Here is a 16,521-nt window from a genome sequence, read left to right as displayed (position 1 = left end):
TGCTCCCCCAAGCTCGGACCCGTGTCTCGTAGAACCCGCCTGGCAGAGAGGCTGCACGAGGGAAGCGATGCCCGATGCCGAAGGCGCTTCACAGACAGGAGCGCCCCGTCAACCTGGGACACCCCCAGCCCGGAGCTAATGACAAGCGTGTGCAAACGGGGACCCCTCGGGCCAAGACCCGCGTCTGCAAAAGTGCTTTTGCTGGTAGCCGACCTCAGCACCTATTGTTATGTAGGAACTGTGCGCTCAAGTGCTAAAGAGCGGGACTACCTTGCAGTCTGAATGAAGACGAACCCCCCCCCCAATAAAGCAAAACCCAGAACGAAACCTCTCTTCTCTTTTTAGTAGGTATGGGCTGCAAAAAGAAGTGCACAATAATCACTATGCTTGGGATTTCACCAATAAAAAACCCTTGTTTTCTCTCCCGCTATCTAATAATGCAACATAATATAGTATATTCCTAATATCCTCTCCGTTCTGCTTCTTGGCCCCTGAAACCGGAATCATTCACTATTAGCACTTAGTCAAAATTTGCTGATCCCACAACTCCAGAATTTCCCTAAGTCATTGAAAAGGCCACAATGTCGGCTGCCCCTTGAGTGCGGACTGTGAGTTGGGGAGCCGGGGTTGCTCTCCAAACCCAAAAGCCCTCCAGAGTCCACGTTTTTGAAAATGGAGAGGTGGTCCCCAGGTGAGCGGGGCAACTTCCCTCTTGTTCCTTTCTCAAAAAGTCAAACCCCGGGAATACTAACAGCCACCACAGGCTTTCAGTTACAACTCCCCAACGCACTCCTTCTTTACCTCAGGCAAGAGCAAAAAGAATTTTTAAGAAGCAAATGCAGTTTCCACCTTGGCACAAACGAAATTAGGGAAACGGGACCTGCAGAGGGGAGACCAGTGACGACGAGACCAAATGGATTCCATCCAAGGTGCATGCGACCTGACGCTGACACTTGATTCTGTCACAGCAGCGGAGGCCGGCCAACTGCAGGTGGGGTCTAGCCGGCTGCTGGCTGATTTCATAATATTGACATGCAGGGGATTATGACTTTGCTCATTTCAATGGGATTTTTCATGGTGGAGCGAGGGCGGGAGGGTCCTTGAACTTTGCAAATGAAGTTTCTAGCTGTATGTGTTTCTTTGAAACTCCTGATACTTCCTATTTGCCAAGAAGAATCCAAAGCATCATTTCTAGCAGCATTTCTACCCCTGCATTTTGCATGGATTTGTGTTGCTCTATTGTCTTTAAACCCCACTTTTGATGATTTATTGTCTATGTGTTTCATAGTTCATTACCATTGTCATACAAGTTATCCTAATATTCAACCATATGCCTAAAAGTTTGATTATATGAGTCTTCTAATGTAATAATTTTGAATTCACTTGATAAAATTTACTACCCACAATATTGTTGTACTTATTATATTCTTAAAATTCCTCTCATAGACAAAATACCATGTTCTTCTCGGAGGGAAAGTGGAATCTTGTTACCCCACAGCAGGGTGGGGCTGTGGTTCTTTAACAAGAAAGCAGGTGGACTCTAACGCCCTTGATATCCAAATTCCTTGATGGTGGGGCTTTGAAAGATCAAATGAAATCATGACAAACCTTGAACTTCAACAATCCCAGGAAGAGGCAATATCTGGGTTGGCCATGGCTGTTGCCTCAACATTTTGATGAGTCACTAACCTTAAATATTGAGGGTAAACAACGGATAAGTACCATCAGGACCAAAGGGAATCATCTAAACTCATCGGAGTAGCAGATGGCCCAGAAAGCCACCACTGATAAATGTAGGGATGAAAAGAAAAGCTACGGAGGATTTTATTTCAGTTCAAATGCTTTCTTATTTATTTTCTTTTTGGGTCACACCTGGCGATGCACAGGGGTTACTCCTGGCTCTTCACTCAAAAATTACTCCTGGTGGTGCTCGGGGGACCTTATGGGATGCTGGGAATCAAACTCTGGTTGACCGCATGTGAGGCTGTAAGGTGCCAAGAGGATAAGTCTCAATGAATCAGTGCTTGTTGGGTCTCCACTTTGAGCATTCTTGCTAACGTCCCATTGGGCAAAGCAAGTCATGTGGGCAAGATGCTTCAGGCTGACATAAATGAATTAATACCATGTCCACCAATAGTCTACCTTATTGTACTTTTTTGGAGAGAATATGGAAATGAGGGAGCCTCAGGGAAAATACAAGATGTTCAAAGGCTAAGAGGATGCAAAGATCACAATCCTGTGTGCTCTGGCGTCTCAAGCATATTGTACAACATAACCGAAAATATCCGTGGAGAAGATGAAAGCCATGAGATACTGCCGGTGTTGCCTTCAACCTCCAGTGACTTGGCTTCTTTGCATTGTTTCGTTTTTTGGGACAAGTTGTGGGGTTGTGTGTGGTGCGCTGAGACCAGGCTTCTCCATAGGTGTTCTGTTTGGTTTTGGTTTTTAAAATCATATATTTGCTACAAAGTATCGTCCTTGTCTAAATGGGATAGTGTCAATAGCTGAAAGACCTTATGTGACATTTATCATAGTTAATAGATCAATCTTGTAGCACTGAACACGGTCGTAGCACTGTCGTCCCATTGTTCACCGATTTGTTCGAGCGGGCACCAGTAACGTCTCCATTGTGAGACTTGTTACTGTTTTTCGCATATCGAATACACCACGTATTGAAAGGAGAGGCCTTCTAAACTCCCCGTGGCCTTCCGTGTGAAGAATGATCTACTTGCATTCCATCGTGAAACAGAATTATCACTTGCCAGTAATAAGTGTTTGTCTAATTTTATATGCCCTAGCAAAGCATTTTTTTGGTCACATCCGGCGATGCACAGGGGTCACTCCTGGCTCTGCACTCAGGAATTACCCCTGCTGGTGCTCAGGGGACCATATGGGATGCTGGGGATCTAACCCGGGTCGGCCACTTGCAAGGCCTACCCCCTATCGCTCCAACCACAATACAAGGAATTTTTTGTTGTTGTTTTTAGGTCATACCTGATGATGGTTGGGGGCCATTCCCAATTCTGTGCACAACAGTCACTCCGGCTGGTGCTGGAGTGTATAATAAACAACTTGCAACTGATTATAAAATGCTAAACTTTACAAGTAGCTTAGTTTTAAAATAAGTCAGCATGGATGCAAGCTTATATCTCTATTAGTGACAATTGTCATTAATAATTGTTTTCTTGAGTTTTTGATATTTTTGATATTTTTCTTGATATTTTTCTATATCCCACATAGTAAAAACTTCATAGTGCTATTTGAAAGAAAACATGCTTTTAAACAAGGAAAGGTGTATAAACGTAATGAACTACATAAACGTAATGAACTTGGCACAGGAGCAATAGTAAATCAGGTAGGGCATTTGCCTTGTAATTGGCTGACCTGGGTTTGATCCCCAGCATCCCATATGGCCCCCTGAGCACCGTTAGGAGTGATCCCTGAATGCAGAGCCAAGAGTAAGCCCTGAGCATTGTGGGTGTGGCCCAAAATCCATAAGAAGGGGGGTGGGGGAGACCAAAACAGGCAAAATATCAGAATAGATACTGATCTAGTGATGCTATACAAATGATTAGTAAACAGAAAAAATATCAGCCTCCTTAACCATCAGGGAAGTATACTTAAAAATCCCAATGAGGTTGTGGAGTATAAAATAACATAACATGAGGCTGACACTCAAGGACAGTAGATACAAGGGCCAGAAAGACTGCTACATAGCTGGAAGCCTGCCTCATGAGCGGAGGGGAGAAGGCAGCTGGTGTAGAGAAGGGATCACTAAGAAAATGATGGCTGGAGGAATCGGTCGGGATAGGAGATGTGTGCTGAAAATGATAACCTCTCAGTACCTGTATTGCAAACCATAATGCCCGAAAGGAGAGAGAGTGAGTATGGGGAATATTGTCTGCCATGGAGGCAGGGGGAGGGTGGGAAAGGGGGGTATAATGGGGATACTGGTGGTGGAGAATGTGCACTGGTGGAGGGATGGGTGTTTGACCATTGTATGATTCTAACCCAAACATGAAAGCTTGTAACTATCTCACGGTGATTCAATAAAATAAAAAATAAAACAGAAAATCCCAATGAGGTAACCTAACAACCACTGAGAAAAACAAATGCTAGTGAGAATTCGAGAACTTGGAGCTCTCACACACTTCTGAAAGGAATGTTAAATGAAGCAGTGGTTTCGGAAAAGTCTTTCAGTCCCTTAGACTCAGAGCGACCTTAAACACAGCTACCAGACTGGGGAGATGGCTTCCAGGGCGAGAGTATAGGCTCTGACTGCAGGAGTCCTGGGTGGGATCCCCAGCACTGCATGTTCCCCTGAGCGCCACCAGCAGTAGAGTTGGATAGAGTTACCATACCACTCAGTAATTCTACTCCCTCGATATGACCAAATCAGTTGAAAACAGGTACTCAGCATACAAATAAGCAGCCTTATTCATATTAGCCAAAAGGCAATAGCCAGGGCAAAGAAACCAACTTTGATAGAGCAATACAAGGAATTTGTTTTTGTTGTTTTCAGGTCATACCTGATGATGGTTGGGGTCCATTCCCGATGCTGTGCTCAACAGTCACTCTGGCTGGTGCTGGACAATCAATCCTGCGCTGCCAGGAATCAATCCTGCACCTCCTGAACGTGACACATGTGCTCAGCCCATTGAGGTATGATCCCGGCTCTATCCACTCGGGATATTATTCAGCCGCAAGAACAGAAGTTCTGACACTTGCTCTGACATGGATGAAGTCTACAAACAGTATCCTCAGGGAAATATGGCAGGCACCAATGGTTACGGATTGTGTGAGTCTATGTCAAAAATAGGCCAACAGGAAGTAGGTAGAAAGGAAAGCAGGGGTTCCTCAGAGAAAAAAGTGCCTATGGGTATAGGTTCATTTTCATGGCAATTAAAATATTCTAAAATTTATTATGGAAATGGATGCAAAGTCTTAGAACTATACTAAGAAGCTCAGACTTTTATATTATTATTATTATTATTATTATTATTATTACTATTACTATTATTTTGATGGGGTGCCACACCCAAGAGTGCTCAGGGCTTCCTCCTGGCTCTGTATTCAGGGATCACTTTTGGCAGGCTTGAGGGACCATTGAGGTGCTGGGGATTGAACTGGGGTTGATTGTGTGCAAGGCACACTACCTGCTATATGGCTCCGACTTGGAATTTCATACTTTCATGGGTGAACTGAATGCTATGTAAACTAGATCTCAGCAAGAACAGCTAAAGAGATGACAGGCCATTTTCTTCTCCTTTTCCCTTTCTTTCATTTCTCTATCTTTTCTCTCTTGTTTTCTTCTGTGTCATTTTGAACCCAAAGTCCCCCATAGGTGAAGCTCCTGAGGTATACATTTACCACTGAACCACATCCCTGACATCTTTGTGGCTCCAAAAACAAGATCACCTCTCACATATTAACATGTAAGGTGATCATGAGTTAGTGATCGGAGGCTTGAGCCCCAATTTCCCCACCACAAAGCTTTTGACTTTTGCAAGATGCACTTTCTGCGTTCTATTGTCCTATCCTGTCTACCTAGTTCTTTAGTGAAAGAGAACTTCTCTTCCTCTTTTGGAGCTACTTGGCTACCCTAAACTATAGCACTGGGAAGAATAGAAGTTTCGTTTTCTGTCTTTCTATTGCCAAAGTTCTGAGGCAGGAGTTCAAATATAAATGCTATCTCCTAACCAACAGAGGCAGGAATCCTTGGAGACATGGTTATTCCAAGGCCAGACGAAATGAAGCCAAGCCAGAAAACCTTAACTACTCTAAGATAAAGAGATATTTAATGATGTCCTCCATTGAAATTTTTGGATAACAGGTTTATTAAACCATGAATCTATAAGCAAGGTAGTTAGAATCCTACTCTTGACCCCTGACCTCTACATGGCACCTGGAAGGAGTGACATGCCATGTGATATGTCCATCTTGAGGTGACACCAAGCAAAGAATACCAAGAGTTCCCCAAAAGGAAGGTCTGAAAGACCCTGTGGCATTAAAGATCCAACCAGCTGGCTAGACCTCTGCTTAAATGCAAATATTTACTGGAATTTTTTAAAAAAGACAAAAAACTAGGAGCCAAAGAGATAGTACCGTGGGGAAGTCACTTGCCTTGCAGTCATCTTACTGGGATTTGATTCCTAGCACCACATAAATTCCCATGAGCCCCAACAAGAGAGATCCCTGAGCACAGAGCCAGGAGGACACCCTCCTAGCACCACTGGGCCTGGGCCCTTCAAATAACAAAACAAAAAAGACAAAAGTAAAAGCCAAGTTTGTAAAAATATCAGAAACTCTAAGTTCAAGGAACTGAGGGGCAATGAGACTCTGTGAGGCCTGAGTTCCCCTCAGGCTAGCTTTCCGTCCATGCTTGGGGAGCCAGGACACCGGCTGCCTTGCACTGAAGCAGCCTAAACCTTAGGGCCATAATGCCTGATCAAAGGTAAGACTCCGCGATCATCAACTGACCGTGGAATGATAATAGCCTGAAGTGTTGCCGATATGCAAAGATGACTTCCTAACAATAATACTCAAGAAAATGAAAACCAGCATTAAATGTCAAAAAATATTTTGGGGATCCAATGAAGATGAATATTAAACTCACTCCTATCCAAGAGAAATGGCTGTCTGAAAGGAAGCTTTCTGGAGAGACAAGTTGATATGGATTTCTTGGATTAGCATATAATTGGAGGCTGCCTGGGGGTTGTACTTTTCTGTGTTTTGGGGAGGGTGTTGGCCACACCTGGCAGTGCTCAGGTACTATTGTTGTCTGGGGGGTCATTTCTGGGGGTCTTGGAGGGCCATATGTGATGCAGGGGATGTCACCAGATGTTACATGCAAGGTAAGCACTGTAATTCCTGGACTGCATCTCTGGTCCCCAGAATGTCCTTTTCTTTAAGCATTCTTGGTCCTATCAGTCCAATGATAGGTTAGTCCTGGGTATGATCAGTGACTACTGGAAATGAGATATAAGCAAATGACTCAGGTGCCTTCAGTGAGCTTAAGAGAACTGGACAGCATATATAACCCACAGAGGAGGCAAGGCAAGATAAGTGAATTCACCACCCGGCACTAGGTATCAGTCTGAAGAAGTTTTACAGTGATGGAGCTAGAAGGTTCTCTCTCTCTATTTATTATTATTAAGGCACAGTGATTTACAGAGTTATTCATAGTAGCGTATCAGACATCCAATGTTCCAACAGCAATCCCATCACCCGTGTCAACTTCCCTCCTCCCATCCCCCAGCCTGCCTTGTTGACAGGTACATTTAAAAATATTGATTATTGTAGTTTGGGTTTCATGCTTACAGTGTCGTTGGATCTGTGGCTTATGTATAAAGATACACCACATGACTATGCCCCCAATGCGCTCAAGACCTTGTTACTCCTCTCCTCCTCTTTTCACTCCCCACCTAATTTCTTCCCTTCCCTGGCCTCCTCATTTTCACAAGGGAATCCAGTTATCTTCTTTGGAGCCATTGCATCCCCTTGTCCTGTTACTCTGTGCACCATAGCCTCTCCAGGACTGGGCCTTCTCTTTTTGGATCTTGTCAAAGTTTTCTCTGCATATGATCAAAGGGCTTTAATCTTTTAGTTTACTGATGTGGCACATTACGTTAATTGATTTTGTGTATACTGAATCATCCTTGTGACCCTGAGATGAGTCCCACTTGATCATGGTGTATGATTTTTTTTTGCATATGCTGTCAGATTAGGCTTGCTGAGATTTGGTTGATTTTTGTGTTGCTGTTTATTAGGGAAATTGGTCTGAAGTTTATTAGTAGTGTATCTACTTACTATGGTATTAGTGTAATGTTGACTTCATTGAAGTTGTTTGGAAGGATTCCTGTTTCTTTGAGATTTTGGAAAAGCTTCAGGAGAAAAGGTAGTAAGTCTTCTCTGAAGGTCTGATAATACTCACCAGTGAGCCCATCTGAACCAAACCAGAGATTTTGTGTTTGGTGAGAGTCTTAGTTACGGTGCTTGGCCTCGATTATAGAAATACCAGAGGAGAATGCAAAGACAAAGGGGAAGAATGAGTGATGGAAGTGATGATAGCTTACAACTTCCCCAGACTCTAGAGGGAAGATTCTTTAGTTTCAAAAGGCCCATAGAGTGTCAAACAAAAAAGATTCAAACAAAAGAACTCTGAGACATATTGTAATCAAACTGACAGTCTCATTGGAGTTTTATATCAACTGTTAAAAATTGCAGAAAGCATTCTTAGACTGTACAGAAATAGTACGGGTCAGAGCTGACCTGAAGGCTAGACAGAGTTTGCCAATCCCTTATCTATCATTGCTTGGCAGATTCTCACAATATTTTCTTTTCGGGGGAGGGATAGAATATTGTGCTAAATCTGATTGTACACAGGGGTTACTCCTAACTTTGTGCCCAGGAGTCATTCCAGTGATGCTCAGGGAATTGTGTGGTGCCAGGAATTGAACCCAGGAATATTTCCTGTAGGCAAAACATACACCCATTCCATTAAGTATCTCTCTGGCACCAAAGAGGAAGTCTATGAAGTCATAGGTTTTTTGTTGTTTTTTTTTTTTTTGCTTTTTGGGTCACACCTGGCAATGTACAGGGGTTCCTCCTGGCTCTGCCCTCAGGAATTACCTCTGGCGGTGCTCAGGGGACCATATGGGATGCTGGGAATTGAACCCAGGTCGGCCACGTGCAAGGCAAACGCCCTACCCACTGTGCTATTGCTCCAGCCCCTGAAGTCATAGGTTTTTGAAAATCTTTGGACTTCTATTCAGCTGTTTGGGAACCTCATGCAATAGTGCTTGGGGGTTACTCCTAGTTCTGTGCTCAGGGATTGCTCCAGTGGTATCTGGGGGATCACGTGGTGCCGAGATTGAACCCAGCCAGGCTTCCCACCTGCAAAGCATGTATTCCAACGCTTTGACTATATTCTTTATTTCACTTTGCTACCTTTTCTCTCTGCCTCTCCTTCTCATTCTTTTCCTCAGTTTCCCCCTCTGACAAATAAAGAAACCATGAAGAGAAGAAAAATTAGATATGTTCTTGAACCAGTATGCCTAGACTTGTATTCACTCAGAGTGGGTACAGTTTAATGAAAGCGTGCTTGTTTTGCAATTGACATGATCAATTCAGACAGCAACCTGAAGTCCCTTCAGTATTTGACATTTCCCAACAGATCTCTAGACACAGACACTCATAAATACTGCACGATAAAATAGGAATTGGTGCTGAAGGACCCCTAAAAGCACCTGGGAGGGATGACGAGAAATTCCAAGAAAATGTACCCTTCGAAAACTTTTTAAAAAATTCTTTCCATATATTTAAAATGCTGTAGAGGAGTAATCTAGATACTGACCAGTGTTTCTCAAAGTGGGCAATACTGCAGATACGGGGTGACCGGGATGATCTAGGGTGGTGATTTTTATCTCTAAAAATGGCGGGCCAAATAGGTCTAGGAACCTTACTCTAGACTGTGTCTAAAGATCTTTTTTATAAGAACTAAGTCAAAGCTAAACATAAGTGAGACATCGCATTAGTGAATCATCACTTCTTAATTTCATTTGACCACACTGTGAACTTGTGACTCAGCGTCCTTCCCTTCTCACAGAGAACTGAAAATAAAAAAGTCCTCCTGTCAAACACACTTTCTTGTCTTCTCTTTGAAAAGTTAAATGTCAGTGCAAACCAAGAATAGTTCTCAGAGATTAATAAAAAATCAAGGCCGTGTTTGAAACACAGACTTCATATTTTGAGCTTGCACTCAAGGGATTGGTATTTTCTTTTGAGTGCCAGTTAACGTACAGTTGGAATATCAGCCTTTATATGACAAAATATGGTTGATATATTATTTTAGTACTGATTATGAAAATTTTTAAAAGCCTATCAATTCTGATCATTGCATAAGTGATTGTGTATGAGCATGTGTGCATGCACACACACAAGCAAACATTAGCACACACAACCAAATCTCTCTACTTCTACCATTGGATTTACTCCTCCCGATTCTGAATTGGGTCATCCTTCACTCCACTAGGGATCCTAAGAGTAGGTCACAATTTATGGGTGAATATGTTTTCAGTTTGATCATTTTGTTCCGAATTTCATTTTTTCAATACTATAGATTTCCTAACCATCATTCAAGTCATTAGGGTTGTAATGGTGCCAGAATTTTTCTTATTCTCCCTGATTCTAGCTCCTTTTGTCCCCAAGTTTAGATGTGTCAATCCAAAAGACAGTTGATTCACCAAATGAAAGGTGAGGAAGTAAATGTTTTCTTACTGTTTGCTTTCCTAAAGTTGCTTACTTTTTAAAAGCAGTACAATAAATAATTTTGGGACTTTGGTTGTGACTCAGTGGTAGAGCCTGGCCATGTATGAGGCCTCGGGTTCACTCTTCAGCACCGAAACCAAACAGCAAACCATAAAAAGGAACCCAAATGAATCATTTCTGAAAACATCCTTTGTTTTTACAAAATAGAATGTTCAAATGGAAAAGGGCTCATCATGTACTTTCCAAAGGTTTATTAAATTTAAAAATATGGTTTACGTGTACAGCTTTCCACAACAAAAACATTTATTTCCTTCGATGACTATAAACATATCAGTCCTAAACAGCACAATGTGATTTTCTTGCTCTTCTAACGAGAATAATGTGACCTTATTCAGGCTTGGAAAAGTCTCAGCACAAGTGTCTTGGTGGGGGGGAAGCCACGCCCAGTCAATTATTAACCACCCTGGCACTCCTTCAAGGTTACAGTATCATAGGGAAGGGGAGGACGGTAGCAAGCTACAATCAGGAATCCTAGTTCAAACACTGAAGGACAGTGAGACCGTTCAAAGCCACAATTTCCAGTGATTTAAGTCAAGTCGGTAAAATATGTTTCAGCAACATCCACCGTGTAAAAAATACAGGCACCACGTATAAGTCAGATGGATTTAACATGGATAGAGGTTGCTCATCGATTAATTCTCAAATGGGAAACCAGAAGGAAACATAAGCCCCGTGTACTCTCTTCCTCTCTCAAAGAGACACGCTGCCTTCCAACAGCAACCCTCGTTTCTTGTTCCACAAGCACAAATCAGTAAACTGGATCAGGGCATCAGGTATCTGAGTGTACCTAGCAGTAAGAACTCAGTGAGGACTTTACTGCTCTCCTCTGCTTTCTGTGTCCACGTTTGACTTGGTCTCGTGTTGAAAAGAGATCATCATTTACCCTTTTGTGCTCTGTAGAGTAAGTTGCCCTTGGAAAAATCCACAGGGTTCCAGCTAGCTGATGATACGCCACTGGTGAAATCCATGTATTTCACAATTACAGTGGAAAACAAAGCCACACAAAAAATTATCCACATGCACAAAATTGCAAAGTATTCTTCCAATAAATGAAGCACTATCAGTCCAAAACTGCCTGCCGAGTCACTGGAGTGGTAGCATATTTCTTGTTGTCTAGTCTAATACTTTCCAAAACATTGTTGGTATTTAAGAGACCCTTGATGTGATCTTTTGTTGGAAATTGCCGCAACTGACTAAGGTTGGCTGCTATTTGAGTTAGGAATGACACAAGGACTTACATTCAACTCATCTAGCGATTCCCGCCCCCCTGCAATGGATGGATCGGGGCTCCCATACCAGTTCTTGGATTTCTTTTTTTTTTTTGCTTTCTGGGTCACACTCGGCGATGCACAGGGGTTACTCCTGGCTCTGCACTCAGGAATTACCCCATTACCCCTGGCGGTGCTCAGGGGACCATATGGGATGCTGGGAATCGAACCCGGGTTGGCCGTGTGCAAGGCAAACGCCCTACCCTCTGTGCTATTGCTCCAGGCCCAGTTCTTGGATTTCTAATAGCCCAAAAATCATCAGGCAGGATGTCCCAGATCTCAGCTGACTGAGGCTTTGGCTGACCCAGTTGTCTCTGTGGAGTGGGCATGAGAACTACGGCTCTGTCGCCACGGTCTACCATCCTTTCCTCTCTGGTTGAGAACTCGCCTTCCCCAATGCCATCTCTAGACACCCTGCCCTGGCATGCCCTCATGTCCCATTTCCCTCCTTTGAAGCTGCGGAGAGCCACATTGTCTGGTGACTTCTTATCTAATCAGCAGAGAATACATGTTAACAGCAACGACATTATTCTTGGCGCTAAGTTCACTTTCAACTACTGGTGAATCAACAGCAAATTAATGAACACACTTTCTGCTCACTTTCTCTAGCAAGGACAGTAATACAGTTAATATCTCTCGAATCCACTGAGGCATGCAGCCACCATGAAGAGCAATTTGGGGGTGATATAGCAATGTTTTATCCCTAACATGTGTCTACTAGAGCTCCAGTCATTATTCCTACCAACGAAGAGCCATCATTATTCTGCTATCACTAATCAGAAGTAGACCCATTTTGGGTTGAAATGGGAAATGGCTGCTACTCAGATCTTTTTAACCAATAAAAAGAGCAATTTTGCGTGTCCAACCTAATAATCTCATTGGAATGACAGGTCTGCAGCAGAACTGGGGAACATGCTCTCTGATTTTAGATAGACTTTGTTTTTTTTTTTTTTTGCTTTTTTGGGTCACATCCAGCGATGCACAGGGGTTATTCCTGGCTCATGCACTCAGGAATTACTCCTGGCAGTGCTTGGGGGACCATATGGGATGCTGGGAATCGAACCCAGGTTGGCCGCTTGCAAGGCAAACGCCCTACCCGCTGTGCTATCACTCCCGCCCCTTAGATAGACTTTTGTTGGGGAACGCCCATAGCAGGTGCTCAGGAGGCCTTGGACCATTCCATATGATACTTAGCCCACCAGACTGGGTAGTTCAGTACTAGGCCGGAGACAGTTGAGTGCTGCTCAGGGCCAATAATGCTGGAACCACCAGGCTTCTCCAGGGCCACACCTGCTGGTGCTTGGAGGGCCGTGTGGTGCCAGGGCTGGAAGGGGAGCATATCTCTGAAACCAGAGCCATCTCCCCCAACCCAGATAAAGACACTTTGCTCCTAGCCAGTGACTGTCAAACACAGGTCACTGTTGTTCACTCCTCTCTTACGCAGGGGGCGTGCACCAGGTCAGAAAACATTTCTGGGGGCTTCCTTGGGGGCTGTTACTGGCATCTATCTAGTGATAAGAGATCAGAGATGTTGCTAAACAGCTGGCGTAGGCCAGTGCCCCCCATAAGCAACTCTCCAGCCCAATACCACTCAGGCCAGAAACTCTGCAGAGAAGGTTCTGGTTCCATTTGATGATCCACTCCCAGCGGTACTGGGCACCATGCGGTGCTGGGCATAGAACCTAGACCTCCAACATGCAAAGGCCTTTGAGGCCTTTGAGCGAGTTCCAGACCTTTGAGGCCTTTGCAATCATTCTTCCAGCCCTTTGGGTGAGCTCCTCAGCTCCAAAGGGAACATGTTTTCATCTAGAAAGAGTGTTAGGACTCTGTCAGATGCTTTTCCTCTGCTCTGAAAATAATCATGATTTCTGTATTCTAGTCCAGTGATGTGATGAATTAATTTGAATTGTTCAGCCAACCTTATATCCTAGGCATACATCTTATTTGCTCATTAGGGATAATTTTATGTCCTTTTGTTTTAGTTGGACAATTATGGGGGCCTCACCCCAATTCAAAGCTTGGGGATCACTCACAGAAGTGCTTGGTGGCGGGTGGGCCACGTGGTGGCAGGGGATCATCATGCAAAGCATGCACTCAGTTCTTGGGACCATCTCCCTGGCTCCAGCAGAAGAGAATTTATAGACAAAATAGCCTGGTATGTGGATATGTTGATGTGGCTTGGATTTGTGTCTTTTTCTCTATGTCCACAGCATTGGGAATTAGAACCCAGGACCTTACTCATGTGAGGGGTCTGCTGTGCCACTAGGCTCTATTATCGAGCGCCTTGGCATTTTGGTCTGGCCCTTTGTGAACATCTAGCAGATGGATGAAACATGAACCACTTCATTAACCTGGCAAATAGAAAACTGAGAGGCTATTCCATTGGTGGAAGCTCACTGTACTCATAAAAGAATATTTGAATGGGGGGACAAATAAGGCTCTCAGTCCTGCGGTAGTTTGCTCTGATTCTCTCTCAGACTTTTCACCTCCCAGACCCTGCACACACTCATTCGGTTTTAGTCAGTTCTGTGAAGGTATTTACCTTTGGCCTCTCCCTCAACTGCACGAAACAGTGCGTGGTCCTTACGCTTAATGTGGCAAAGGTTCATGGACAAATGGCTTATTCAAACTGTCTTGTGTGATTGATTGATTGATGGGAAATTTGTCATCCATGCTGCCGTGTCACAAAGTTTATCTTTCTCAGTGAAGTAAATTGTTTTATTTAGGGAGTAGGAGGGAGGACAGCAAGAAAGGGAGGGAGAGAAAGGAACCGAGAGGGAGAGGGAGAGCTCCATAGATCAGAGGAAGAGAAATTTCACTTCCTGGGCTGGGATGCGGGATTGCCTAGATGGAGCGCCCTTCAGAGAGCTTATTTTAAAGAACCTTGTGCTGTGAACTGATCTGAATTTCAATTCCGTCATTTGAAGACACAAAGGTGGCAGAGCTCAATCTTTCCTCACATTCATGCCTCACAGAACTATGCTAGGTTTGTTAAAATTAAGACATGAACATGGTTTCTGTGACCAAAACTTCAGGCTATTTGAGCCTTACTACCATAATGTGGTAGATGTTTTTACCGTTTCGGTCCTGGGATGTTGTGTAGGATGTCACTGCCTGAAGGGCCTAGGGGATTTTCTTCCATGTATGCTTTAAAGATCGTTTTTAAGGCAAGGATGTTATTTATCTTTCTGTACATACATTTCAAAATCCACACCCCTGAAGAAAGGGCCATGTTAAGAGTCCAAGTCCCGCACTTCTTTATTCCTTGCTCTGCGGAGGGATATTACTGTGCAGTTGAATGACACAAACGTCTGTTAACATTATTGAAGGGTGGGGTTTGGGGTTTGGGGTCACACCCAGAGGGATTCCAGGGCTACTCCTGACTCTGTGCTGGGAGTCACTTCCAGCATTGCTCAGGGAACCATCTGGTGCTGGGAATTGAACTGGGGTCAGTGGCATGCCAAATGAACCCCTCAGTCCCCTACTCTCAGCTTGGCAAAAATTTCCTTTTTAAAAAATTTCTTTCTCTTTTTAAATAAAACATTGTGAGATAGACTCTTACAAGCTGTTCATGATCAGGTTTCAGTCATACAGTGTTCCAACACCCATCGCTCCACTAGTGTCCATTTCACACCACCAATGTCCCCAGTTTCCCTCCAATCACCCCCCACTGTCCCCGTCTCCCTCTATGGTAAGCACGTTTCTTCGCTCTCTCTTCTTTTTTTCCTCCCCTTAAAAAATTCTTTATTGATGAGTCTACATTTTATAGTACCAATATAATAATTCCCAGCTCAGTATAATACACCCAGCTCAGTAATAGAGTTAGAGGTGAATACAAATTACATAAAATTATTTTTGATTTAACACAACATTTTCTAAAAAATAGATCCAATTAAAAATGTAGGGGCTGGAGGGAAAGCACAGTGGGTAGCGTGATAGCTTCGCGTGCTGCTCACCCAGACTTGATCCCTGGCACCACATGTGGTCCCTTGAGCATCACCAGGAATCATCCCTGCGTGCAGAGACCCTCTGTCTTCTTTTACTAGCAATGATTTCTAACTTTTTTTTTCATTTTGGGGTCACACCCAGCAGTTCTCAGGACTCACTCCTGCTTCTAGTGCTCCGAGATCGCTCCTGATGGGGCTTGGGGGGCCATCTGGGGTGCTGGGGATTGAACCCAGGTCCGCCACACGCAGGCAAGTGGCCTATGCATTCACTACTTCTCTGGTCCCTGCAACTTCTACCTGGTAAGACAAAGGAGAGGGGCTGGTGATGTGTGGAAGAGCCTGTGGCCCCCATATTGAGAGCGTGGCTTCCAGCCCAGCACCACAAAACAAACAAACAAACAAACAAACAACCACAAAAAAATCCACATAACTTGCCAAATTTGGCGCTGGAACCATAGTACAGTGGATAGGGTGTTTGCCATGCATGCAGGCCAATCTGGAGCCCCTCAGGAGTAATCCATGCGTGTGGAACCAGGACTGAGCCCTGAGCACTGCCGGCTGTGGTCCGTAAGCAAATAAACCCCCCCTGGATGAATTAAAGTATGGGTCATCTCATGAAAAGGCCAGATCTTTGACTTCTCTTGAAAAACCAGAAGATTGGACAATTATGGGTCTGCGTTGCCTGGAGGAACAAGAGTTGCCCGTGGGGGAGCCGGGGCTTTTCTGGGGGAGCCGGGGCTTTTCTGGGGGAGCGTCCTGCCTCTGCTGCTGTCATTCTGCACAGCTCCCACCAGGCCCTCGTCCACGTTCCCTTTGTTGTCTTGGCTCTCGCAGGCAACTGGTTTTGCTAGTGGACCTTTAAGCCTGAGGATCCATTTAAATTAGAGGGCAGATAGCTGTCTGCCTCCAATTATCCTGGGCCTGCAACTGAGGACGCGCCCGCATCTGGAGCAATCTCATTATCCACCCAGACAGGG

General features: G+C 44.2%; 1 protein-coding gene across 3 annotated transcripts in view; it reads left to right on the top strand.

Moving 5' to 3' along the window:
* LOC129400021 (splicing factor U2AF 35 kDa subunit-like protein) overlaps positions 1-16,521 on the top strand; it is a 30,323-nt gene that overhangs the window by 1,432 nt on the left and 12,370 nt on the right. For 2 of the 3 annotated variants that reach the window (XR_008627369.1, XR_008627370.1), the window contains exons 2-4: positions 13-348; positions 807-991; positions 4,523-4,662. Coding sequence is in view for 1 of the 3 variants with exons in the window: in XM_055122401.1 (XP_054978376.1) it covers positions 13-32 (20 nt within the window). In the remaining 2 variants the exon portion in view is untranslated. The other variant, XM_055122401.1, reaches the window with a different exon arrangement.

This window comes from Sorex araneus, chromosome X (genome assembly GCF_027595985.1).
Source record: "Sorex araneus isolate mSorAra2 chromosome X, mSorAra2.pri, whole genome shotgun sequence".
Lineage (NCBI taxonomy): Eukaryota > Metazoa > Chordata > Mammalia > Eulipotyphla > Soricidae > Sorex > Sorex araneus.
Note: the sequence above shows the minus strand (reverse complement) of the source record. Positions and strands in the feature narration are given on the sequence as shown.